The sequence below is a fragment of the Salmo salar genome, unplaced genomic scaffold (genome assembly GCF_905237065.1).
Source record: "Salmo salar unplaced genomic scaffold, Ssal_v3.1, whole genome shotgun sequence".
Taxonomy (NCBI): Eukaryota; Metazoa; Chordata; class Actinopteri; order Salmoniformes; family Salmonidae; genus Salmo; species Salmo salar.
The window spans coordinates 9,986-35,000 of record NW_025547136.1 but is presented as its reverse complement, the minus strand read 5'-3'; the positions used below and the strand labels follow the sequence as shown (position 1 = coordinate 35,000).

Sequence of the window (25,015 nt, the reverse complement as noted above, 5' to 3'; positions counted from 1 at the left end):
GTGTGTGTGATTCGGTGCGTGCGATTCAGCGTGCGCGTGCGATTCAGTGCGTGGTACCTGCAGGTCGTCGAGGAGGGATCCTCCCAGTGACATCTCTCCCAGAGGCATGTCAGGGTTCGTGGTGTGCAGGAAGCCTTGTACCTCTATACAGATATCGAGAGCGAGACTCTCAGCTCTGTGGACGACCTCTGGGGTAATAGCTGCTCTGATAGAATAATACTGATGGAGACGGTCCTACAGAGAGAGAGAGGTTAGTGGTCAGATATCTCTGGTAGCCAACAGGGCTTCTCATGAAGTGCACCTGACGCCAACATACTAATTAAATAATTAGGAGCTTAGGGCGTCATCTTCTCTCCAGAAATGTTTGGTGATCCACTAGGAATGCCTTGAAGATGGACCAGTGGGATGAAAACCGGCAGGTCGGTGACCCAGGTGTTAGAATGGTGTTCCTACCAGACTACAGACCAGCGTCTGGATCGGTACTTAACATACCAGCGAACCACATCATATCGTACAGCATAAAATACACGGCATTCGGAAAAGTATTCAGACCCCTTCCCCTTTTTCCCACATTTTGTTACGTTACAGCCTTATTCTAAAATGGATTAAATTGTTTCCCCTCATCAATCTACACACAATACCCCATAATGACATCACAATACCCCATAATGACATCACAATACCCCATAATGACATCACAGTACCTCATAACGACAAAGAAAAACAGTTTTTTTGGGGGGGGAATTTTTACAAATATATTCAAAATGAAAAACAGAAATAACTTATATACCTTCACATTTTTTTATTTCATAACTTTTAGAATAAGGCTGTATAATGTAATGTGGGGAAAATGGGTTTTCGAAGGGTTGTCCTCAGCAGGAATCGAACCCACGGATCCCTGACGTTGCAAGTACCATGCTGAAAGAGACACGATCAGATCGCACGCAGTCACGTTGATGCAATGCAATGCAGTCAGGAACGCCACTGTAGAATCCTGGCTTAGAGGTCAAGGGTCATACCTGCAAGGTGAGAGACAGCTGTAGACTCTTGGCTAGAGGTCAGGGGTCATACCTGCAAAGTGAGAGACAGCTGTAGACTCTTGGCTAGAGGTCAAGGGTCATACCTGCAAGGTAAGAGACAGCTGTAGGTTCTTGGGTCTCTGGGACTCTGATGCTTTGACAGGCTTCTCGTCCAGACTAGACTTCTGCTGCTGGGGCTGGCACAGGTCAGCTAGAAAGAGAGGAGAGAGAGGACGGGGTGAGAAAGAGAGGAGAGGAGAGAGGACGGGGTGAGAAAGAGAGGAGAGGAGAGAGGACGGGGTGAGAAAGAGAGGAGAGGAGAGAGGATGAGGTGAGAGAGAGGACGGGGTGAGAAAGAGAGGAGAGGAGAGAGGACGGGGTGAGAAAGAGAGGAGAGGAGAGAGGATGAGGTGAGAGAGAGGACGGGGTGAGAAAGAGCGGAGAGGAGAGAGAGGACGGGGTGAGAAAGAGCGGAGAGGAGAGAGAGGACGGGGTGAGAAAGAGCGGAGAGGAGAGAGAGGACGGGGTGAGAAAGAGCGGAGAGGAGAGAGAGAGGACGGGGTGAGAAAGAGCGGAGAGGAGAGAGAGAGACGGGGTGAGAAAGAGCGGAGAGGAGAGAGAGGACGGGGTGAGAAAGAGCGGAGAGGAGAGAGAGGACGGGGTGAGAAAGAGCGGAGAGGAGAGAGAGGACGGGGTGAGAAAGAGCGGAGAGGAGAGAGAGGACGGGGGTGAGAAAGAGCGGAGAGGAGAGAGAGGACGGGGTGAGAAAGAGCGGAGAGGAGAGAGGACGGGGTGAGAAAGAGCGGAGAGGAGAGAGGGACGGGGTGAGAAAGAGAGGAGAGGAGAGAGGACGGGGTGAGAAAGAGAGGAGAGGAGAGAGGACGGGGTGAGAAAGAGCGGAGAGGAGAGAGGACGAGGTGAGAAAGAGAGGAGAGGAGAGAGGACGGGGTGAGAAAGAGAGAGGACGGGGTGAGAAAGAGAGGAGAGGAGAGAGGACGGGGTGGGAAAGAGAGGAGAGGAGAGAGGACGGGGTGAGAAAGAGAGGACGGGGTGAGAAAGAGAGGACGGGGTGAGAAAGAGAGGAGAGAGGACGGGGTGAGAAAGAGAGGAGAGAAGACGGGGTGAGAAAGAGAGGAGAGAAGACGGGGTGAGAAAGAGAGGAGAGAAGACGGGGTGAGAAAGAGAGGAGAGAAGACGGGGTGAGAAAGAGAGGAGAGAAGACGGGGTGAGAAAGAGAGGAGAGAGAGGACGGGGTGAGAAAGAGAGGAGAGAGGACGGGTTGAGAAAGAGAGGAGAGAGGACGGGGTGAGAAAGAGAGGAGAGAGGATGGGGTGAGGGAGAGGAGAGAGGATGGGGTGAGGGAGAGGAGAGAGGATGGTGTGATAAAGAGAGAAGAGATGATGGTGTGATAAAGAGAGAAGAGATGATGGGGTGAGAAAGAGAGGAGAGAGGATGGGGTGAGAAAGAGAGGAGAGAGGATGGGGTGAGAAAGAGAGGAGAGAGGATGGGGTGAGAAAGAGAGGAGAGAGGATGGGGTGAGAAAGAGAGGAGAGAGGATGGGGTGAGAAAGAGAGGAGAGAGGATGGGGTGAGAAAGAGAGGAGAGAGGATGGGGTGAGAAAGAGAGGAGAGAGGATGGGGTGAGAAAGAGAGGAGAGAGGATGGGGTGAGAAAGAGAGGAGAGGAGAGAGGATGGGGTGAGAAAGAGAGGAGAGGAGAGAGGATGGGGTGAGAAAGAGAGGAGAGGAGAGAGGATGGGGTGAGAAAGAGAGGAGAGGAGAGAGGATGGGGTGAGAAAGAGAGGAGAGGAGAGAGGATGGGGTGAGAAAGAGAGGAGAGGAGAGAGAGGATGGGGTGAGAAAGTGTGGTAATCAGTGTCTTGTACCTTTCTGGATCATTAGCAGTGTGGTAATCAGTGTCTTGTACCTTTCTGGATCATTAGCGGTGTGGTAATCAGTGTCCTGTACCTTTCTGGATCATTAGCGGTGTGGTAATTCAGTGTCCTGTACCTTTCTGGATCATTAGCGGTGTGGTAATTCAGTGTCCTGTACCTTTCTGGATCATTAGCGGTGTGGTAATTCAGTGTCCTGTACCTTTCTGGATCATTAGCGGTGTGGTAATTCAGTGTCCTGTACCTTTCTGGATCATTAGCGGTGTGGTAATTCAGTGTCCTGTACCTTTCTGGATCATTAGCGGTGTGGTTATCAGTGTCCTGTACCTTTCTGGATCATTAGCGGTGTGGTAATCAGTGTCCTGTACCTTTCTGTGGCTTGGTTGCCTTGGCGACGTGTTTCATGACAACACCCTCCAGCCCCTTCCTTATGGACTTGGGGGAGGCGGAGACTAAGCTAAGCTCCTCCCAGCTCTCCGACATCTTCTGTTCCACCTTCTCGTCGTCCGCCGCCCGGCCGGCGCGTTCTATCAACTACAGATACACACACACCATTATACACCTGGACTACCATCGTTCAGATATACATTATACACCTGGACTACTATCGTTCAGATACACACCATTATACACCTAAACTACCATCGTTCAGATAGACACACCATTATACACCTGAACTACCATCGTTCAGATATACACACCATTATACACCTGAACTACCATCGTTCAGATATACACACCATTATACACCTGGACTACCATCGTTCAGATATACACACCATTATACACCTGGACTACCATCGTTCAGATATACACACCATTATACACCTGAACTACCATCGTTCAGATATTCACACCAATAAAACAAAAATCCATTGTTTAAATGCACACACACACACACATACGCTCTGTCACATACACACACAGGCCCTGTTCGAGCGCATAAAATAAGTGACGCATTGTGGGTAAATTGTGACTGACTTAAATGACCTACAAAAAACGGTAATGAGTAATTATGATGCGAGTTGATTATTTTTTATATATTTTTTCCAGTCAAGACAAAATTCTCTCTCTCACCCTCTTGACAGCCAACGTAGCGATGCCCAGCACCGCTGCCCCTCCCACTCCCAGGACCAATCGGGCATTAGCCAGCAGGAAGTTTATCACCACGGCGATGCCCTCCTCGCCCCGGCTCCTCCCCCACCGGAAGTCCATCACTTCCTGTCCCACAGAGACACCTGATAGAAACAAGAAACAGAGAGTGAGAGATGACTTTCCTTTTCTGTAGAGGGATATATGTATAAACAGGGGTGTAACTTTCACATGTTCCCCCCCCACATTCTGAAATTGCATTTTTATGTCCCCCTCCCCCAGTTTTATAATTGGAATGTGATACAAAACGAGGCAACGGGGGGCTTTAGGACCATGCGGACTCCTCCGAGCGGTCGGGTAGGCTGTTAGGAGGGTTTCTCCGAATGTATATGAAATATACAGTACCAGTCAAACGTTTTTGGGACACACTTGCTCATTCAAGGGTTTTTCTTGATTGATGACAGCTTTGCACCACTCTTGGCATTCTCTCAACCAGCTTAATGAGATAGTCACCTGGAATTCATTTCAATTAACAGGTGTGCCTTGTTAAATGTTAACCTGTTAGGGCTAGGGGGCAGTATTTGCACGGCTGGATAAAAAAAATGTACCCGATTTAATCTGGTTACTAATCCTACCCAGTAACTAGAATATGCATATACTTATTATATATGGATAGAAAACACTCTAAAGTTTCTAAAACTGTTTGAATGGTGTCTGTGAGTATAACAGAACTCATTTGGCAGGCAAAACCCTGAGACATTTTCTGACAGGAAGTGGATACCTGATGTGTTGTATTACCTTTAAACCTATGCCATTGAAAAACACAGGGGCTGAGGAATATTTTGGCACTTCCTATTGCTTCCACTAGATGTCACCAGCCTTTACAAAGTGTTTTGAGTCTTCTGGAGGGGAGATCTGACCGAACAAGAGCCATGGAACGATGATGGCCCATTAGACACCTGGCGCGCGAGTTCATGTTGGGTACCCTCGTTCCAATACGTTATAAAAGAGTATGCATTCGTCCACCTTGAATATTATTCATGTTCTGGTTAAAAAGGCCCTAATGATTTATGCTATACAACGTTTGACATGTTTGAACGAACGTAAATATATTTTTTTCCCTCGTTCATGAAGTGAAGTCCGGCGGGCTTAGATCATGTGCTAACAAGACGGAGATTTTTGGACATAAATGATGAGCTTTTTTGAACAAAACTACATTCGTTATGGACCTGTGATACCTGGAAGTGACATCTGATGAAGAGAATCAAAGGTAATGGATTATTTACATAGTATTTTCGATTTTAGATCTCCCCAACATGACGACTAGTCTGTATCGCAACGCGTATTTTTCTGGGCGCAGTGCTCAGATTATTGCAAAGTGTGATTTCCCAGTAAGGTTATTTTTAAATCTGGCAAGTTGATTGCGTTCAAGAGATGTAAATCTATAATTCTTTAAATGACAATATAATATTTTACCAATGTTTTCTAATTTTAATTATTTAATTTGTGATGCTGACTTGACTGCCGGTTATTGGAGGGAAACGATTTCCTCAACATCAATGCCATAGTAAAACGCTGTTTTTGGATATAAATATGAACTTGATAGAACTAAAAATGCATGCATTGTCTAACATAATGTCCTAGGAGTGTCATCTGATGGAGATTGTAAAAGGTTAGTGCATCATTTTAGCTGGTTTTATGGTTTTGGTGACCCTGTCTTTGAATTGACAAAACATTACACACAACTCTTGTAAATGTACTGTCCTAACATACTCTAAATTTATGCTTTCGCCGTAAAACCTTTTTGAAATCGTAAAACGTGGTTAGATTAAGGAGATGTTTATCTTTCAAAGGGTGTAAAATAGTTGTATGTTTGAAAAATTTGAATTTTGACATTTATTTGGATTCAAATTTGCCGCTCTTGAAATGCACCTGCTGTTGATGGAGTGCACCACGGGGGGACGCTAGCGTCCCACCTAGCCCATAGAGGTTAATAAATGTGGAATTTCTTTCCTTCTTAAATGCGTTTGAGCCAATCAGTTGTGTTGTGACAAGGTAGGGTTGGTATACAGAAGATAACCCTATTTGGTAAAAGACCAAGTCCATATTATGGCAAGAACAGCTCAAATCAGCAAAGAGAAACTACAGTCCATCATTACTTTAAGACATGAAGGTCAGTCAATCTGAAAAATGGCAAGAACTTTAAAAGTTTCTTCAACTGCAGTCGCAAAAACCATCAAGCCCTATGATGAAACTGGCTCTCATGAGGACCACCACAGGAAAGGAAGACCCAGAGTTCCCTCTGCTGCAGAAGATAAGCTCAGAGTTACCAGCTTCAGAACTTGCAGCCCAAATAAATGCTTCACAGAGTTCAAGTAACAGACACATCTCAACATCAACTGTTCAGAGGAGACTGTGTGAATCGGGCCTTCATGGTCGAATTTCTGCAAAGAAACCACTACTAAAGGACACCAATAAGAAGAAGAGACTCGCTTGGGCCAAGAAACACAAGCAATGGACACTAGAAGCTGCGCTCCTAGTGGCCGGGGACTATAATGCAGGCAAACTTTTTAAATCCCGTTTTACCTCATTTCTACCAGCATGCCACATGTGCAACCAGAGGGAAAATACTTATTTACCTCTTTTAAAATGCAAATCAATTTATAACATTTTTGACATGTATTTTTCTGGATTTTTGTTGTTGTTATTCTGTCTCTTACTGTTCAAATAAACCTACCATTAAAATTATAGGCTGATCGTTTCTTTGTCAGTGGGCAAATGTACAAAATCAGCAGGGGATCAAATACTTTTTTCCCCTCACTGTAGGTGACAGGTCGAGGTCATAGAGACTGAACCAGTCCTGTCAGTCAACACCAGAGATAGGTGGTGACAGGTCTAGGCCCTAGAGACAACCAGTCCCGTCAGTCAACACCAGAGATAGGTGGTGACAGGCCTAGACCCTGGAGACTGAACCAGTCCTGTCAGTCAACACCAGAGATGGGTGGTGACAGGTCTAGGCCCTAGAGACTGAACCAGTCCTGTCAGTCAACACCAGAGATAGGTGACAGGTCTAGACCCTGGAGACTGAACCAGTCCTGTCAGTCAACACCAGAGATAGGTGGTGACAGGTCTAGGCCCTAGAGACTGAACCAGTCCTGTCAGTCAACACCAGAGATAGGTGGTGACAGGTCTAGACCCTGGAGACTGAACCAGTCCTGTCAGTCAACACCAGAGATAGGAGGTGACAGGTCTAGGTCCTAGAGACTGAACCAGTCCTGTCAGTCAACACCAGAGATAGGTGACAGGTCTAGGTCCTAGAGACTGAACCAGTCCTGTCTCTGGTGTTGACTGACGGGACTGGTTCAGTATCTATGATCCTAGACCTGTCACCTATCTCTGGTGTTGACTGACAGGACTGGTTCAGTCTCTAGGGCCTAGACCTGTCACCTCCTGTCTCTGGTGTTGACTGACAGGACTGGTTCAGTCTCTAGGACCTAGACCTGTCACCTATCTCTGGTGTTGACTGACAGGCCTGTGTCCCACTTTCCTTTCCCAGCTCTACGTGACCGTTTTCTGTTGGTGTCATATTTATCTCCTGCAGCACCTGGCAGACAGAAATAGATCATAGGATGTCCCCTTGGCTACCCTGGCACTAGACAGAGCCCAAGACTTCATCCTAAATGGCACCCTATTCTCTATGGACCCTAGCAAAAAGTAGTGCACTGTATAGGGAAAAGGGTGCTATGGGCCCTGGCCAAAAGTAGTGCACTATAGAGGGAAAAGGGTGTCATATAGGATTCAAGCCCAGTCTATTTAAAGACGAGATGAGCTCAATTTGTGCAGGTCACATTATATTCCAGCTACTGTATATTCCTGGACCTGCACAGATATAACAACCACCAACCAACTACCAGGGACCAGAATATCAATATCCAAACTCTCTACATATTGTATCTGCCATGGACCATATTGACTTATTCTCCGTGTCTCAGTATGGTGCAACCTGACACATGTTGTCCAAAGCAAAATGTTTCTAGTACAATAAACACACATCAACATAACGGGTCGATATAACCTAACTCGCTGTAGCCATAGAAGATATCTAACAATTTCTTCTTCTACATTTAGTCATTTAGCAGACGCTCTTATCCAGAGCGACTTACAGTAGTGAATACATACATTTCATACATTTTTTTTGTTTTTTTGTACTGCCCCCCCCCCCCCCCGTGGGAATCGAACCCACAACCCTGGCGTTGCACACACCATGCTCTACCAACTGAGCCACAGGGAAGACTTGTATAGACACTTCTATAGACAGAAAGTCGTAAAAAACAGCCGTGTCTTTCGAGTTATGAAATCATAGCGTAGCTAGCTAATGTTAGCTACTGTCGTTAAGTCTAACGAGCTAAATATCATGTTATCCCATTGTGGAAATCCTTCTCCAGATAACACAGAGGAAGTGTGTGTGATAGTTAGCTAATGTTAGCTACTGTCGTTTAGTCTAACTAGCTAAATATCATGTTATCCTATTATGGAAATCCTTCTCCAGATAACACAGAGGACGTGTGTGTGATAGCTAGCTAATGTTAGTCTAACTAGCTAAATATCATGTTTTCCTATTGTGTAAATCCTTCAGCAAATAACGCAGAGGACGTGTGTGTGATAGCTAGCTAATGTTAGTCTAACTAGGTAAATATCCTGTTATCCTATTGTGTAAATCATTCTCCAAATAACACAGAGGACGTGTGTGTGTGTGATAGCTAGCTAGTATATGTTCAGCCAGAGATAGTAGTTACAAAGTTAGTTCATGTTTACAGTCTCTGTTTTATCTCCCTTTCACCCAGTGTTTAATTGCAGCTGGTGTGGTTAGGTGGGATGGGCGCCGTACACTGAAATGTTTGTTTTGGAACTAACTAGCTAGGTTAGCTGGTCAGCAGTAAATCAACTATACGTATAAAACGCTGTAATGTTATTTTGAAAAGACAGCGGCACATCAACTAACCAAACGGGCAACATGAGAGGGACAAAACTTTTTTTTAGTTTGCATACGAACAAGAGAAGCTAAGTTAGCTTATGTAGCTAGCATAAGTTAGCCACATTACGTTATAGCTAGCTACAGCTGTTGTTATCATTTTTTTTGTTGCGTTTAGCTGTTCGGATACAACTCACCAATCTACAACTTCTGCTATATTGTAATTCTAACTCCAATCCATTTGGTAAAAAAAAAACACAACGTTATTTACCCGGACTAGTCGACCATATCTTGTCGTTTTTGATTATCTGTCAACATGAAAAGAATATAACGTCCAAAAGTAACATAGCAACCGATGTCGTAAAACAGACGTTACGTGCTTCAACCAACCAATGGTTAGGTGACACGTCATCGATTGAAATATTGCTATAACATATAATATTCTAAAATTAACAAAAAAAATATATAATATTCTTAGATTAACAAAAATATATATAAGTAATATTCTTAGATTATCAAAAAAATATAAATAATATTCGTAGATTAACAAAAAAATATATATATAATGTTCCTAGAATAAAAAATAAATAAAAATATATATAGAATATTCTAAGATAACAAAAAATATATATATATATATATATATATATATATATATATATAATGTTCTTAGATTAACAAAAATATATATATGTTCTTAGAGTAACAAAAAAAATATATAATATTCTTAGATTAACAAAAAAATATATATATAATGTTCTTAGAATAAAAAAAATATATATATATATATATAATATTCTAAGATAACAACAACAACAAAAAAAAATATATATAATGTTCTTAGATTAACAAAAAAAAATATATATAATGTTCTTAGATTAACAAAAAATATATATATATAATGTTCTTAGATTAACAACAAAAAATTAAAAAATAATATATATATATATATATTTTCTTTTTTTATTATAATTTTTTACATCTAAGAACATTTTGTGTATATATATATATATAAAAATGTTCTTAGATGACGCGTAAAATACCTGTCGAGGCGTTGTAAGATCTGGCCGGTGGAAGAAACGCCTGGGCAGAGGAACACGCCAATACATTTGTCCGTATGATTGACAGCCAAGCGGACCAATGGCAGGAGACGTTATGTTCTGAAGTTGACGTTTGGGGTCTTTGTAGCTGAAGGGGGTGGGAGTTGTATATATATATATATATACAAAACACGTACAAGTTTATTGTGTGTAAAACATTATTTAGTCGGAACTCTGACATTTCCGACCCGCTAACTGGTTTTAGTTATACATTTGCCTGCATTCAACCAGTTAGCAAGTTGGACATTTCAGAGTTTCCTAGTATCTACCAGTACGTGAACGCGGCATTACCTTTTCAATTTGCCGAGAACATTAATTCGACCTGGTTTTGATCATTAATTACCGTATAATCCAGCGTTTTTAATCGTCTTTCCTCTTATTTTTGTTGTTGTTGTGTTTATTATGGATCCCCATTAGTTCCTGTCGAGGCAGCAGCTACTCTTCCTGGGGTTTATTATGGACCCCCATTAGTTCCTGCCAAGGCAGCAGCTACTCTTCCTGAGGTTTATTATGGATCCCCATTAGTTCCTGTCAAGGCAGCAGCTACTCTTCCTGGGGTTTATTATGGATCCCCATTAGTTCCTGCCAAGGCAGCATCTACTCTTCCTGGGGTTTATTATGGTTCCCCATTAGTTCCTGCCAAGGCAGCGGCTACTCTTCCTGTGGTTTATTATGGATCCCCATTAGTTCCTGCCAAGGCAGCAGCTACTCTTCCTGGGGTTTATTATGGATCCCCATTAGTTCCTGCCAAGGCAGCATCTACTCTTCCTGGGGTTTATTATGGTTCCCCATTAGTTCCTGCCAAGGCAGCGGCTACTCTTCCTGTGGTTTATTATGGATCCCCATTAGTTCCTGCCAAGCCAGCGGCTACTCTTCCTGGGGTTTATTATGGATCCCCATTAGTTCCTGTCAAGGCAGCGGCTACTCTTCCTGGGGTTTATTATGGACCCCCATTAGTTCCTGCCAATGCAGCAGCTACTCTTCCTGGGGTTTATTATGGATCCCCGTTAGTTCCTGCCAAGGCAGCGGCTACTCTTCCTGTGGTTTATTATGGATCCCCATTAGTTCCTGCCAAGCCAGCGGCTACTCTTCCTGGGGTTTATTATGGATCCCCATTAGTTCCTTCCAAGGCAGCGGCTACTCTTCCTGGTGTTTATTATGGACCCCCATTAGTTCCTGCCAAGGCAGCTGCTACTCTTCCTGGGGTTTATTATGGATCCCCGTTAGTTCCTGGGGTTTGTTATGGATCCCCATTAGTTCCTGCCAGGCAGCAGCTACACTCCTGGGGTTTATTATGGATCCCCATTAGTTCCTGCCAAGGCAGCGGCTACTCTTCCTGGGGTTTATTATGGATCCCCATTAGTTCCTGCCAAGGCAGCAGCTACTCTTCCTGGGGATTATTATGGATCCCCATTAGTTCCTGCCAAGGCAGCAGCTACTCTTCCTGGGGTTTATTATGGATCCCCGTTAGTTCCTGTCGAGGCAGCAGCTACTCTTCCTGGGGTTTATTATGGACCCCCATTAGTTCCTGCCAAGGCAGCAGCTACTCTTCCTGAGGTTTATTATGGATCCCCATTAGTTCCTGTCAAGGCAGCAGCTACTCTTCCTGGGGTTTATTATGGATCCCCATTAGTTCCTGTCAAGGCAGCAGCTACTCTTCCTGGGGTTTATTATGGATCCCCATTAGTTCCTGTCAAGGCAGCAGCTACTCTTCCTGGGGTTTATTATGGATCCCCATTAGTTCCTGCCAAGGCAGCAGCTACTCTTCCTGGGGTTTATTATGGATCCCCATTAGTTCCTCTCAAGGCAGCAGCTACTCTTCCTGGGGTTTATTATGGATCCCCATTAGTTCCTGCCAAGGCAGCAGCTACTCTTCCTGGGGTTTATTATGGATCCCCATTAGTTCCTGCCAAGGCAGCAGCTACTCTTCCTGGGGTTTATTATGGATCCCCGTTAGTTCCTGGGGTTTGTTATGGATCCCCATTAGTTCCTGCCAGGCAGCAGCTACACTCCTGGGGTTTATTATGGATCCCCATTAGTTCCTGCCAAGGCAGCGGCTACTCTTCCTGGGGTTTATTATGGATCCCCATTAGTTCCTGCCAAGGCAGCAGCTACTCTTCCTGGGGATTATTATGGATCCCCATTAGTTCCTGCCAAGGCAGCAGCTACTCTTCCTGGGGTTTATTATGGATCCCCATTAGTTCCTGCCAAGGCAGCAGCTACTCTTCCTGGGGTTTATTATGGATCCCCATTAGTTCCTGCCAAGACAGCAGCTACTCTTCCTGGGGTTTATTATGGATCCCCGTTAGTTCCTGTCGAGGCAGCAGCTACTCTTCCTGGGGTTTATTATGGACCCCCATTAGTTCCTGCCAAGGCAGCAGCTACTCTTCCTGAGGTTTATTATGGATCCCCATTAGTTCCTGTCAAGGCAGCAGCTACTCTTCCTGGGGTTTATTATGGATCCCCATTAGTTCCTGTCAAGGCAGCAGCTACTCTTCCTGGGGTTTATTATGGATCCCCATTAGTTCCTGTCAAGGCAGCAGCTACTCTTCCTGGGGTTTATTATGGATCCCCATTAGTTCCTGCCAAGGCAGCAGCTACTCTTCCTGGGGTTTATTATGGATCCCCATTAGTTCCTCTCAAGGCAGCAGCTACTCTTCCTGGGGTTTATTATGGATCCCCATTAGTTCCTGCCAAGGCAGCAGCTACTCTTCCTGGGGTTTATTATGGATCCCCATTAGTTCCTGCCAAGGCAGCAGCTACTCTTCCTGGGGTTTATTATGGATCCCCGTTAGTTCCTGGGGTTTGTTATGGATCCCCATTAGTTCCTGCCAGGCAGCAGCTACACTCCTGGGGTTTATTATGGATCCCCATTAGTTCCTGCCAAGGCAGCGGCTACTCTTCCTGGGGTTTATTATGGATCCCCATTAGTTCCTGCCAAGGCAGCAGCTACTCTTCCTGGGGATTATTATGGATCCCCATTAGTTCCTGCCAAGGCAGCAGCTACTCTTCCTGGGGTTTATTATGGATCCCCATTAGTTCCTGCCAAGGCAGCAGCTACTCTTCCTGGGGTTTATTATGGATCCCCATTAGTTCCTGCCAAGACAGCAGCTACTCTTCCTGGGGTTTATTATGGAGCCCCATTAGTTCCTGCCAAGGCAGCAGCTACTCTTCCTGGGGTTTATTATGGATCCCCCGTTAGTTCCTGCCAAGGCAGCAGCTACTCTTCCTGGGGTCCAGCTAAATTAAGGCAGTTATAACAAATGTAAAACATTCCACAACAGATTTCCCAACCGAATGAGTGTGGTCCCTCAGGCCACTACTCTACATCGACAACACAAAATCCATGCTTGTGTGTGTGTGATCATGTGTGTTTACTATTTTATTGAACCTTTATTTAACTAGGCAAGTCAGTTTAGAACAAATTCTTATTTTCAATGACGGTCTAGGAACAGTGGGGTTAACTGTCTTGTTCAGGGGCAGAACGACAGATTTGTACCCTTGTCACCTCGGGGATTTGAACTTGCAACCTTTCGATTACTAGTCCAACGCTCTAACCACTAGACTACCCTGTATCTGTGTGTGTCTCGTCACAGTCCCCGCTGTTTCATAAGGTGTATTTTTATCTGTTTTTTAAATCTGATTCTCCTGCTGCATCAGTTACTTTATGTGGATTAGAGTTCCATGTAGTCATGGCTCTATGTAGTACTGTGGCGCCTCCCATAGTCTGTTCTGGACTTGGGGACTGTGAAGAGACCTCTGGTGGGCATGTCTTGTGGGGTATGTATGGGTGTCTCTGAGCTGTGTGCCAGTTGTTAGGACAGACCTCTGGTGGGCATGTCTTGTGGGGTATGTATGGGTGTCTATGAGCTGTGTGCCAGTCAGTTTAAACAGACCTCTGGTGGCATGTCTTGTGGGGTATGTATGGGTGTCTGAGCTGTGTGCCAGTAGTTTTAACAGACCTCTGCTGGCATGTCTTGTGAGGTATGTATGGGTGTCTATGAGCTGTGTGCCAGTAGTTTAAACAGACCTCTGCTGGCATGTCTTGTGGGGTATGTATGGGTGTCTGAGCTGTGTGCCAGTAGTTTAAACAGACCTCTGGTGGCATGTCTTGTGGGGTATGTATGGGTGTCTGAGCTGTATGCCAGTCAGTTTAAACAGACCTCTGGTGGCATGTCTTGTGGGGTATGTATGGGTGTCTGAGCTGTATGCCAGTCAGTTTAAACAGACCTCTGGTGGCATGTCTTGTGGGGTATGTATGGGTGTCTGAGCTGTGTGCCAGTCGTTAGGACAGACCTCTGGTGGCATGTCTTATGGGGTATGTATGGGTGTCTGAGCTGTATGCCAGTCAGTTTAAACAGACCTCTGGTGGCATGTCTTGTGGGGTATGTATGGGTGTCTGAGCTGTGTGCCAGTCGTTAGGACAGACCTCTGGTGGCATGTCTTGTGGGGTATGTATGGGTGTCTATGAGCTGTGTGCCAGTAGTCTATGAGCTGTGTCCCACTCTGGTCCTGTCCCACTCTGGTCCTGTCCCACTCTGGTCCAATAAGTGGAGAAACAGAGTTTAAGAAGAGATTCTTTTTTTAAAACAGAAGCATCGCTTGTGGAACAGTTTTTTAGTTTTTTACAGTTTAAACTAAAACCCCTAACAGATCATAGTATTTATGAATCAATCCACAGTTCTCTATACATTACCCCTGTTAGTCTAACAGCAGGTTTAACAACAGATGCATCACTGAACAAACCCCCTCCACACTCACCTGCATCCCAAATGGCTTCCTGTAGTGAACTAGGTTTGGTTCCTCTGTGGTAACAGCCAGTAAACCAGCCAGTCAGTCAGCTCTTCCTTTCTGTTCATAATGTCTATTACAGTCCATGGTTCCTCTGTAACAGTCAGTAAACCAGCCAGTCAGTCAGCTCTTCCTTTCTGTTCATAATGTCTATTACAGCCCATGGTTCCTCTGTGGTAACAGCCAGTAAACCAGCCAGTCAGTCAGCTCTTCCTTTCTGTTCATAATGTCTATTACAGTCCATGGTTCCTCTGTGGTAACAGCCAGTAAACCAGCCAGTCAGTCAGCTCTTCCTTTCTGTTCATAATGTCTATTACAGCCCATGGTTCCTCTGTAACAGTCAGTAAACCAGCCAGTCAGCTCTTCCTTTCTGTTCATAATGTCTATTACAGTCCATGGTTCCTCTGTAACAGTCAGTAAACCAGCCAGTCAGCTCTTCCTTTCTGTTCATAATGTCTATTACAGCCCATGATTCCTCTGTGGTAACAGTCAGTAAACCAGCCAGTCAGTCAGCTCTTCCTTTCTGTCCATAATGTCTATTACAGTCCATGGTTCCTCTGTAACAGTCAGTAAACCAGTCAGTAAACCAGCCAGTCAGCTCTTCCTTAATGTTCATAATGTCTTTAGACTGTACATCTTATTACAAACAATGTTACATACAATGTCATCATCATCATCATCATCATCATCATCATGGCATCTCAACAGACACAAAGTAAAGAGATCAGCCCAGTCCCGAACGGCACCCTATTCCCTATTATAGTGCACTACTTTAGACCAGGACCCTATTCTCTATTATAGTGCACTACTATAGACCAGGGCCCTATTCCCTATTATAGTGCACTACTATAGACCAGAGCTGGCACCCTATTCCCTATTATAGTGCACTACTTTAGTCACCATGTTTTGAGTTAATTAGGTTTTGATGTGTAATTTGTTAGATTTTAAGGTTTTTGTCGTGTAATTTGTTCGATATTAAGGTTTTTGTTGTGTAATTTGTTAGATATTAAGCTTTTTGTCGTGTAATATGTTAGAATGTTAGAATTTTAGGTTTTTGTTGTGTAATTTGTTAGATATTAAGGTTTTTGTCGTGTAATATGTTAGAATGTTAGAATTTTAGGTTTTTGTTGTGTAATTTGTTAGATATTAAGGTTTTTGTCGTGTAATATGTTGGAATGTTAGAATTTTAGGTTTTTGTCGTGTAATTTGTTAGATATTAAGGTTTTTGTCGTGTAATATGTTAGAATGTTAGAATTTTAGGTTTTTGTCGTGTAATTTGTTAGATATTAAGGTTTTTGTCGTGTAATTTGTTAAATATTAAGGTTTTTGTCGTGTAATTCGTTACTGTCGGATCTAGAAGCACAAACATTTCGCTACACTCGCAATAACATCCGCTAAACATTACATTTTACATTTGAGTAATTTCAGTCATTTTTGCAGACGCTCTTATCCAGAGCGACTTACAGTAGTGAATACATACATTTCATAAAAAAAAAAAAAATTCTCTCCGTACTGGTCCCCCCCGTGGGAATCGAACCCATAACCCTGGCGTTGCAAACACCATGCTCTACCAACTGAGCCACACGGGACCACGTGATGTACGTGGACCAATAACATCAGCTAACCATGATGTACGTGGACCAATAACATCAGCTAACCACGATGTACGTGGACCAATAGCATCGGATTAGGTGGCTGACCCTCTGGCCAGTAGTAGTGCGCTACCTAGGGAATAGGATGCCGTTTGAGCTAATAACATAGATAACATTAAAGAGATAATAACATAGATATATATTTTCTAGAATATATGCAACAGAAAGTTTGACTGACCGGGTCGACACGGTTACCACGGTTACAGCGGGACGTAACGTGTGTGTGTGTGACCGAAAAAAGCAGTTCGGATAGAAATTACGCTATGTAGAACAAAACACGCCTCTCTCTGACAGACATAGAATGAAAGGAATTACGGGTTTGGATCTATACGTGACATTTCTATCTGCTACGTTCCACAAAATGTTTTGGCAACCGAACGTGAAAAAAAAATCCAGTGTAATTTAATTACGTCAGATGATCAATTAAGTTCTGAGGGACTCTATAAATGAAAAAAAACGTTCCATTAAATCTACGAGCCCAAATCAGCACCTGTGAATTTGGTGATTTATTCGCGGATTCGCAGGTCGCGAAATCCAACAGTCTGTGAATAGACAGCTACTGTCATTTTATGTTAACGTGTATCGGTCCACAAGGAGAAACGAGCCCTCTTCCTCCTCTTCCTCCTCTCCGTACCCCCCACCCCCCACCCCTCATCCCCCGTCCGTCCGTCAGCCAAACTAACAAAATATAAACCAACAGAAATAAAAAACTAAATAAACACATGATATCACACACTGTCAATCATCAACCAAATGGGGGGGAAAGTCAACGTAAGATGTGACTGAAATAACAAGTCGTGGCTGGAGTAACAACGTAACATGCAGGACGAGGGACCAGGACGAGGGGGACGGGGGACCAGGACGAGGACCAGGGGGACGAGGGACCGGGGAGAGGACCAGGACGAGGGACCAGGTGCAGGGGGACCAGGGGGACGGGGACCTTAGAGAAACTAGAGGAAGACATAGCTCTGGTCCAGGGCGGGGGACCAGGACGAGGGACCAGGGGGACGACTGGGGGGGACCTTAGAGAAACTAGAGGAAGACATAGCTCTGGTCCAGGGCGGGGGACCAGGACGAGGGACCAGGGGGACGACTGGGGGGACCTTAGAGAAACTAGAGGAAGACATAGCTCTGGTCCAGGGCGGGGGACCAGGACGAGGGACCAGGGGGACGACTGGGGGACCTTAGAGAAACTAGAGGAAGACATAGCTCTGGTCCAGGGCTGTTACCACTGTAGACGTTTCCCCCTTCACTCTACTGTGTCTTATGATTTAAATCAGGGTAACATGGATACAGGCGGTTTAGTAGAGGAAAGCCCAGGTACTAACGCTCTGGACCACAGCGACGGATAACACTGACCCAGGAACAGATATTACCCCTATAATGGGACCAGGGTTATAGGGGGTAGAGATCACTGACCCAGGAACAGATATTAACCCCTATAATGGGACCAGGTGACAGGGTTATAGGGGGTAGATAACACTGACCCAGGAACAGATATTACCCCTCTAATGGGATCAGGGTTATAGGGGGGTAGATAACACTGACCCAGGAACAGATATTAACCCCTATAATGTGATCAGGGTTATAGAGGGTAGATAACACTGACCCAGGAACAGATATTAACCCCTATAATGGGATCAGGGTTATAGAGGGTAGATATCACTGACCCAGGAACAGATATTACCCCCTATAATGGGATCAGGGTAATAGAGGGTAGATAACACTGACCCAGGAACAGATATTAACCCCTATAATGGGATCAGGGTTATAGAGGGTAGATAACACTGACCCAGGAACAGATATTAACCCCTATAATGGGATCAGGGTTATAGAGGGTAGATAACACTGACCCAGGAACAGATATTAACCCCTATAATGGGACCAGGGTTATAGGGGGTAGATAACACTGACCCAGGAACAGATATTAACCCCTATAATGGACCAGGTGACAGGGTTATAGGGGGTAGATATCACTGACCAAGGAACAGATACTAAACGGACAAACCCTACGGGGGAAAGATCTGGCCAGCTTATAGTCCTAAAACCCGGAAATGACTTCCCCTCTGGTTCGTTCAGCCCATTCCTAATGGGGGAAATGACATCCCCTCTGGTTCGTTCAGCCCATTCCTAATGGGGGAAATGACTTCCCCTCTGGGCCATTCCTAATGGGGGAAATGACATCCCCTCTGGTTCGTTCAGCCCATTCCTAATGGGGGAAATGACTTCCCCTCTGGGCCATTCCTAATGGGGGAAAATGACTTTCCCTCTGGTTCGTTCAGCCCATTCCTAATGGGGGAAAAACGAACAGGGAAATAATGGGGGTTTTGGGATAAACTCTTTAAAATAAGATCTGAGGTCAACACAGGCTGAGGAAGTCTTGTACCTTTTGTTCTCTGAGATAATATCAGTCGGGTAACATCACCTTTATGAATTATGAAGTCTATATGTTGTGTTTCTACGTTAATATCAGTCGGGTAACATCACCTTTATGAATTATGAAGTCTATATGTTGTGTTTCTACATTAATATCAGTCAGGTAACAGGACCTTTATGAAATATGAAGTCTATATGTTGTGTTTCTATGATAAATATCAGTCAGGTAACGTAACATTTATGAAGTCTATATGTTGTGTTTCTACGTTAATATCATTCAGGTAACAGGACCTTTATGAATTATTAAGTCTATATGTTGTGTTTCTATGTTAATATCAGTCAGGTAACAGGACCATTATGAATTATGAAGTCTATATGTTGTGTTTCTATGTTAATATCAGTCAAGTAACAGGACCTTTATGAATTATGAAGTCTATATGTTGTGTTTCTATGTTAATATCAGTCAAGTAACAGGACCTTTATGAATTATGAAGTCTATATGTTGTGTTTCTACGTTAATATCAGTCAGTTAACAGGACCTTTATATGTTCTTTTTAAATTAAAAAACGAAATGTTTATCAGACCTTATTTTATATATCCCCCCCCAAAAAAAACATTCATTTCCCCATAGGGTCTCTGATCAATGAAGCATGGAGGAAGTTCCTATATTAACACCTTTCATTTCCCCATAGGGTCTCTGATCAATGAAGCATGGAGGAAGTTCCTATAGAAACACCTTTCATTTCCCCATAGGGTCTCTAACCAATGAAGCACAGAGGAGGAGGAAGTTCCTATAGAAACACCCTTTCATTTCCCCATAGGGTCTCTGACCAATGAAGCAAGGAGGAGGAAGTTCCTACAGAAACACCCTTTAATTTCCCCATAGGGTCTTTGACCAATGAAGCATGGAGGAGGAAGTTCCTATAGAAACACCATTTCCTCTCCTCTCCACAGAGGAAGTGGGGGGGGGGGGGAACGGGGTGGTCGGCACGGCAACAACAGAACTTCCCACAGTCTTACTGTAAACCCCACCCCATGTCCTCAGGTCAGTCTCTGATTGGCTGATAGCCTCGTGGCGTGTTCCATCCATCCTAGCATGCAGGGGGGGGATTTAACAGAGTGACGTTCCAACGCCCTCTCACACACACACACACACACTCTCTCTCTCTCTCTCTCTCTCTCTCTCTCTGAGGCCATCCAATCCGCCAGGTGTGTTTCAGTGACGTCTCATCTTGACCTTGCGTGACCCGTCGCCGTCTTGGCTCCGCCTCCGGTAGTTCTCGGAGCTGTTGCTACGGCGATGAAGGCGGGACGAAGAGGAAGAGTGACGATTCTCCTCTTTATCCATCTCCAGAACCCTCGGTCTGACAGAGAGAGACAGAAAGAGTTAGGGGGAGGGGCTCTGATCCCGTATCTCAGGTAGGAGGAGTTAGGGGGGAGGGGCTCTGGTCCTGTATCTCAGGTAGGAGGAGTTTGGGGGGGGGGGGGCTCTGGTCCTGTATCTCAGGTAGGAGGAGTTAGGGGCGGAGGGGCTCTGGTCCTGTATCTCAGGTAGGAGGAGTTAGGGGGCGGAGGGGCTCTGGTCCTGTATCTCAGGTAGGAGGAGTTAGGGGGGGGCGGAGGGGCTCTGGTCCTGTATCTCAGGTAGGAGGAGTTAGGGGGGCGGAGGGGCTCTGGTCCTGTATCTCAGGTAGGAGGAGTTAGGGGGGCGGAGGGGCTCTGGTCCTGTATCTCAGGTAGGAGGAGTTATGGGAGGGGCTCTGGTCCTGTATCTCAGGTAGGAGGAGTTAGGGGAGGGGCTCTGGTCCTGTATCTCAGGTAGGAGGAGTTAGGGGAGGGGCTCTGGTCCTGTGTGTGTGTGTACCTGTGTGCAGCGTCTGGGTCAGCTCTGCGGTGAGAGCGTTTGGCCTTCAGAGGAGTGTGTCTCTCAGGGGGGGAGGGGTTAGGGGAGGGGCTCTGGTCTACACGGGGGGCGTCCGGCCTCGTCCTGCACACACAGAGAGAGAGAGAGAGAAGAGAGGAGAGAGGAGAGAAGAGAGAAGAGAGAGAGTTAGCACAATAGCCTGATGCCACACCACAGTCAACCCGCTAACCGACGGTTGTCATGGCGACAGACGTACTTCCTGAGGATGATGACGGCCCGTCTCTCCTTGATGTCCTGGGGGCGGATACAGTGGGTGATGTCATCAGCCGCGTAGCCACTGAGAGGAGAGAGAACACTGTGACATCTCACACACACACACACACACACACACACACACACACACACACACACACACACACACACACACACACACACACACACACACACACACACACACTCACTCACTCTCCCTCCTACCTGAGGACAGTAACACTTCCTCTCCTGACAGGAAGCTCCAGGACGGGCTCGGACACTCTGATTGGTTTAAACTGGAAGCGGCAGCCGAAGCAGAGGGCCGAGTCCGAGAAGAAGGACACGGATACGATCGGCCGGGCGAAGATGTGAAGCGGGTCGACGTGCGACACGATGCAGCCGCCTGGCTGGTAGTCGTTGATCACCGCCGAGTTCACAAAACCTACAGGACAACAACATCAACAACAACAACAACATCATCAACATCAACAGGCTTTTCCTGGAGACAGGAAGTGGGCTGGAGCACAGCTAAAGGCTACTAAAGTTACGGTGAAATCTGAGACAGGAAGTGGGCTGGAGCTCGTTAAGGTCAAATCTGAGACAGGAAGTAGGCTGGAGCAATTTAAGGTCAAATCTGAGACAGGAAGTGGGCTGGAGCACGTTAAGGTCACATCTGAGACAGGAAGTGGGCTGGAGCACGTTAAGGTCACATCTGAGACAGGAAGTGGGCTGGAGCACGTTAAGGTCAAATCTGAGACAGGAAGTAGGCTGGAGCACGTTAAGGTCAAATCTGAGACAGGAAGTAGGCTGGATCACGTTAAGGTCAAATCTGAGACAGGAAGTGGGCTGGAGCACGTTAAGGTCAAATCTGAGACAGGAAGTGGTCTGGGGTTAAGTAACGAGCAGGATGTTAAAAGTTATTTCACCTTCAGGTACGACCCCGCTGGCGACCAGTTTAGTGATGACGAGGTCGTGAACCCAGGTCGGGATGTCGTCCACCTCTCCTTTAGGGTACAATCTCTCCTGACCAGGTCCTCTCTTCTCTAGCTGGGCCCCGTATGTATAGCCCTGGAAGAGGAGAGGGGGTTTAGAGACAGAGAGAGGAAGAGGAGAGGGGTTTAGAGACAGAGAGAGGAAGAGGAGAGGGGTTTAGAGACAGAGAGAGGAAGAGGAGAGGGGTTTAGAGACAGAGAGAGGAAGAGGAGAGGGGTTTAGAGAGAGAGAGGAAGAGGAGAGGGGTTTAGAGACAGAGAGAGGAAGAGTAGAGGGGTTTAGAGACAGAGAGAGGAAGAGTAGAGGGGTTTAGAGACAGAGAGAGGAAGAGTAGAGGGGTTTAGAGACAGAGAGAGGAAGAGTAGAGGGGTTTCGAGACCGAGAGAGGAAGGGGGGTAGAGACAGAGAGAGGAAGAACGGGTGCGTGACCTCACCTCTCCAAAGAAATATTTGTTCCGTAGCGGTGCCCGATCTACGGTGTGTTCCCGGTAAAGCCCCGCTTCTCCGTTAGCAACCACCTCATTTATCTTACCCTCGATGACGTCACAGTCCTCTTTAGAGAAGACCTCTACCTGAACAATGCCACTCTGGACACGCCTCGCCTCCTGGAGAGAGAGAGAGAGAGACGAGGAGAGGAGAGAGAGAGAGAGAGAGAGACAGACGAGGAGAGAGAGAGAGAGAGACAGACGAGGAGAGAGAGAGAGAGAGAGAGAGAGAGAGAGAGAGAGAGAGAGAGAGACGAGGAGAGAGAGAGAGACGAGGAGAGAGAGAGAGAGAGAGAGACGAGGAGAGAGAGAGAGACGAGAGAGAGAGAGAGAGACAGACGAGGAGAGGAGAGAGAGAGAGACAGACGAGGAGAGGAGAGAGAGAGAGAGAGACAGACGAGGAGAGAGAGAGAGAGAGAGACAGACGAGGAGAGAGAGAGAGAGACAGACGAGGAGAGGAGAGAGAGAGAGAGAGAGACAGACGAGGAGAGAGAGAGAGAGAGAGCAGACGAGGAGAGAGAGAGAGAGAGAGAGACGAGGAGAGAGAGAGAGAGAGAGAGACGAGGAGAGAGAGAGAGAGAGAGACGAGGAGAGAGAGAGAGAGAGAGAGAGAGAGAGACGAGGAGAGAGAGAGAGAGAGACGAGGAGAGAGAGAGAGAGAGAGAGAGAGAGAGAGAGAGAGACGAGAGAGAGAGAGAGAGACGAGGAGAGAGAGAGAGACGAGGAGAGAGAGAGAGACGAGGAGAGAGAGAGACAGACGAGAGAGAGAGAGAGACGAGGAGACAGAGAGAGAGACGAGGAGACAGAGAGAGAGACGAGGAGACAGAGAGAGAGACGAGGAGACAGAGAGAGAGACGAGAGAGAGAGAGAGAGACGAGGAGAGAGAGAGAGAGACGAGGAGAGAGAGAGAGAGACGAGGAGAGAGAGAGAGAGACGAGGAGAGAGAGAGAGAGACGAGGAGAGAGAGAGAGAGACGAGGAGAGAGAGAGACACGAGGAGAGAGAGAGAGAGACGAGGAGAGAGAGAGACACGAGGAGAGAGAGACAGACGAGGAGAGAGAGAGAGACACGAGGAGAGAGAGACACACGAGGAGAGAGAGACACACGAGGAGAGAGAGACACACGAGGAGAGAGAGAGACACACGAGGAGAGAGAGACACACGAGGAGAGAGAGACACACGAGGAGAGAGAGACACACGAGGAGAGAGAGACACACAGAGAGAGACACACGAGGAGAGAGAGACACACAGAGAGAGACACACAGAGAGAGACACACAGAGAGAGACACACAGAGAGAGACACACAGAGAGAGAGACACAGAGAGAGAGACACAGAGAGAGAGACACAGAGAGAGAGACACAGAGAGAGAGACAGAGAGAGAGAAAATAGGGCAAAAGACAGAAATATTGATTCATCCTTTTAAATTGGATTCATGTCAGAGAAGTAACTTTCAGTGTCAACAGCAGGTACAGGGATCATCATACCTGTTCACGGGACTCCGCAGGATCACTGTGTTCCACCTCATCCTCGGAGGAATCTCGGTGCTTCCGCTTCCGGCCGTTCCCGTTACTGTTACTGTTACCTCCGTCGGTAACTTTAACTTTTCTGTTTTTGTAACTGTCGTCCTTACCGGTAACTCTGTTTTTATAATTGTCCCGGTGAGGAGTCATGGACTTCAGCTTTTCCCTCAAGTCGGAGAAACCACTGGCTGACATTTTTAATTAAAATTTTTAGTTTAAATATAATTAAAAAGGTTACATTTGGAGTTGGTTATTTATCTTCCATAACTGTTAAGTTTGTAGAAGTGAGACCGGTAACCGTCTTTACGGTAGTTAGTTAGCTGGCAGGCTGTCAAGTGGTTATGTTGTGATGTGGCTAGGCTAGGCTAACCACTTAGCAACCAAACTCACTAACTTATAAACGGTTTGTCAACCAAAAGTCGACGATTCAATTTTTTTTTTGACGAGTTAAATTGATGGAATTAAACACCGTTTTTGTTTGTTTGGGTGTTGTTGTTGGTATTATTCCAGTAGTTTTCGTGTTAATACAAGCTAGATAGGTAGCATGGCTAACGTTAGCTAGCTGGTTAGCAACCAAACTCACTAACTTAAAAACGGTTTGTCAACCAAAAGTCGACGATTCAAGTGGTACATTTTACGAGTTAAATAGATGGAATTAAACAGCGTTTTTGTTTGTTTGTTGTTATTATTCCAGTAGTTTTCGTGTTAATACAAGCTAGATAGGTAGCATGGCTAACGTTAGCTAGCTGGTAAGCAACCCGTTAGCAACACAGTGTCGGAAATACATTTGATACGCAACGGTATATTACTAGTTGACTAGACAATGTTTACAAAAATCGGTAAAAAAAAAAATATATATTCTTACGTGTCTGACTTTTATGTCGTTATTACATAAAGAAAAAAATCAAGTCGTGATAAAAGAAAATCGTAGTTAGCAACCACGCATTTTCACAACTCTTGTTGAAACCGACAGACTCGGGATTTGTTTCCTTCTTCGTTGAAAACCTGTT

At 45.6% G+C, this 25,015-nt stretch overlaps 2 protein-coding genes across 3 annotated transcripts in view; both read right to left on the bottom strand.

The window, feature by feature from the left end:
- LOC106563972 (mitochondrial dynamics protein MID51) overlaps positions 1–9,352 on the bottom strand; it is a 13,810-nt gene extending 4,458 nt beyond the window's left edge. Inside the window, exons 1-5 of one of the 2 annotated variants that reach the window (XM_045711127.1) lie at positions 9,245–9,352; positions 3,987–4,147; positions 3,278–3,443; positions 1,124–1,230; positions 58–234 (exon numbers count right to left, since the gene is read on the bottom strand). In XM_045711127.1, the coding sequence (XP_045567083.1) occupies positions 58–234; positions 1,124–1,230; positions 3,278–3,443; positions 3,987–4,124 (588 nt within the window). In that variant the 5' untranslated portion in view covers positions 4,125–4,147; positions 9,245–9,352. Of the gene's footprint in view, positions 1–57; positions 235–1,123; positions 1,231–3,277; positions 3,444–3,986; positions 4,148–9,170 lie in introns of both variants that reach the window. The other variant, XM_045711126.1, reaches the window with a different exon arrangement.
- Positions 9,353–19,745: 10,393 nt separating this feature from the next.
- LOC123731725 (RNA demethylase ALKBH5) lies at positions 19,746–24,757 on the bottom strand. The gene is made up of 7 exons (XM_045711125.1): positions 23,970–24,757; positions 22,436–22,606; positions 21,935–22,076; positions 21,234–21,450; positions 21,013–21,093; positions 20,757–20,879; positions 19,746–20,256 (listed from the first exon to the last, which is right to left on the bottom strand). Exons 1-7 carry the CDS (start codon positions 24,198–24,200, stop codon positions 20,109–20,111), a joined length of 1,113 nt encoding a protein of 370 aa, XP_045567081.1. The 5' UTR covers positions 24,201–24,757; the 3' UTR covers positions 19,746–20,108.
- Positions 24,758–25,015: the final 258 nt, after the last annotated feature.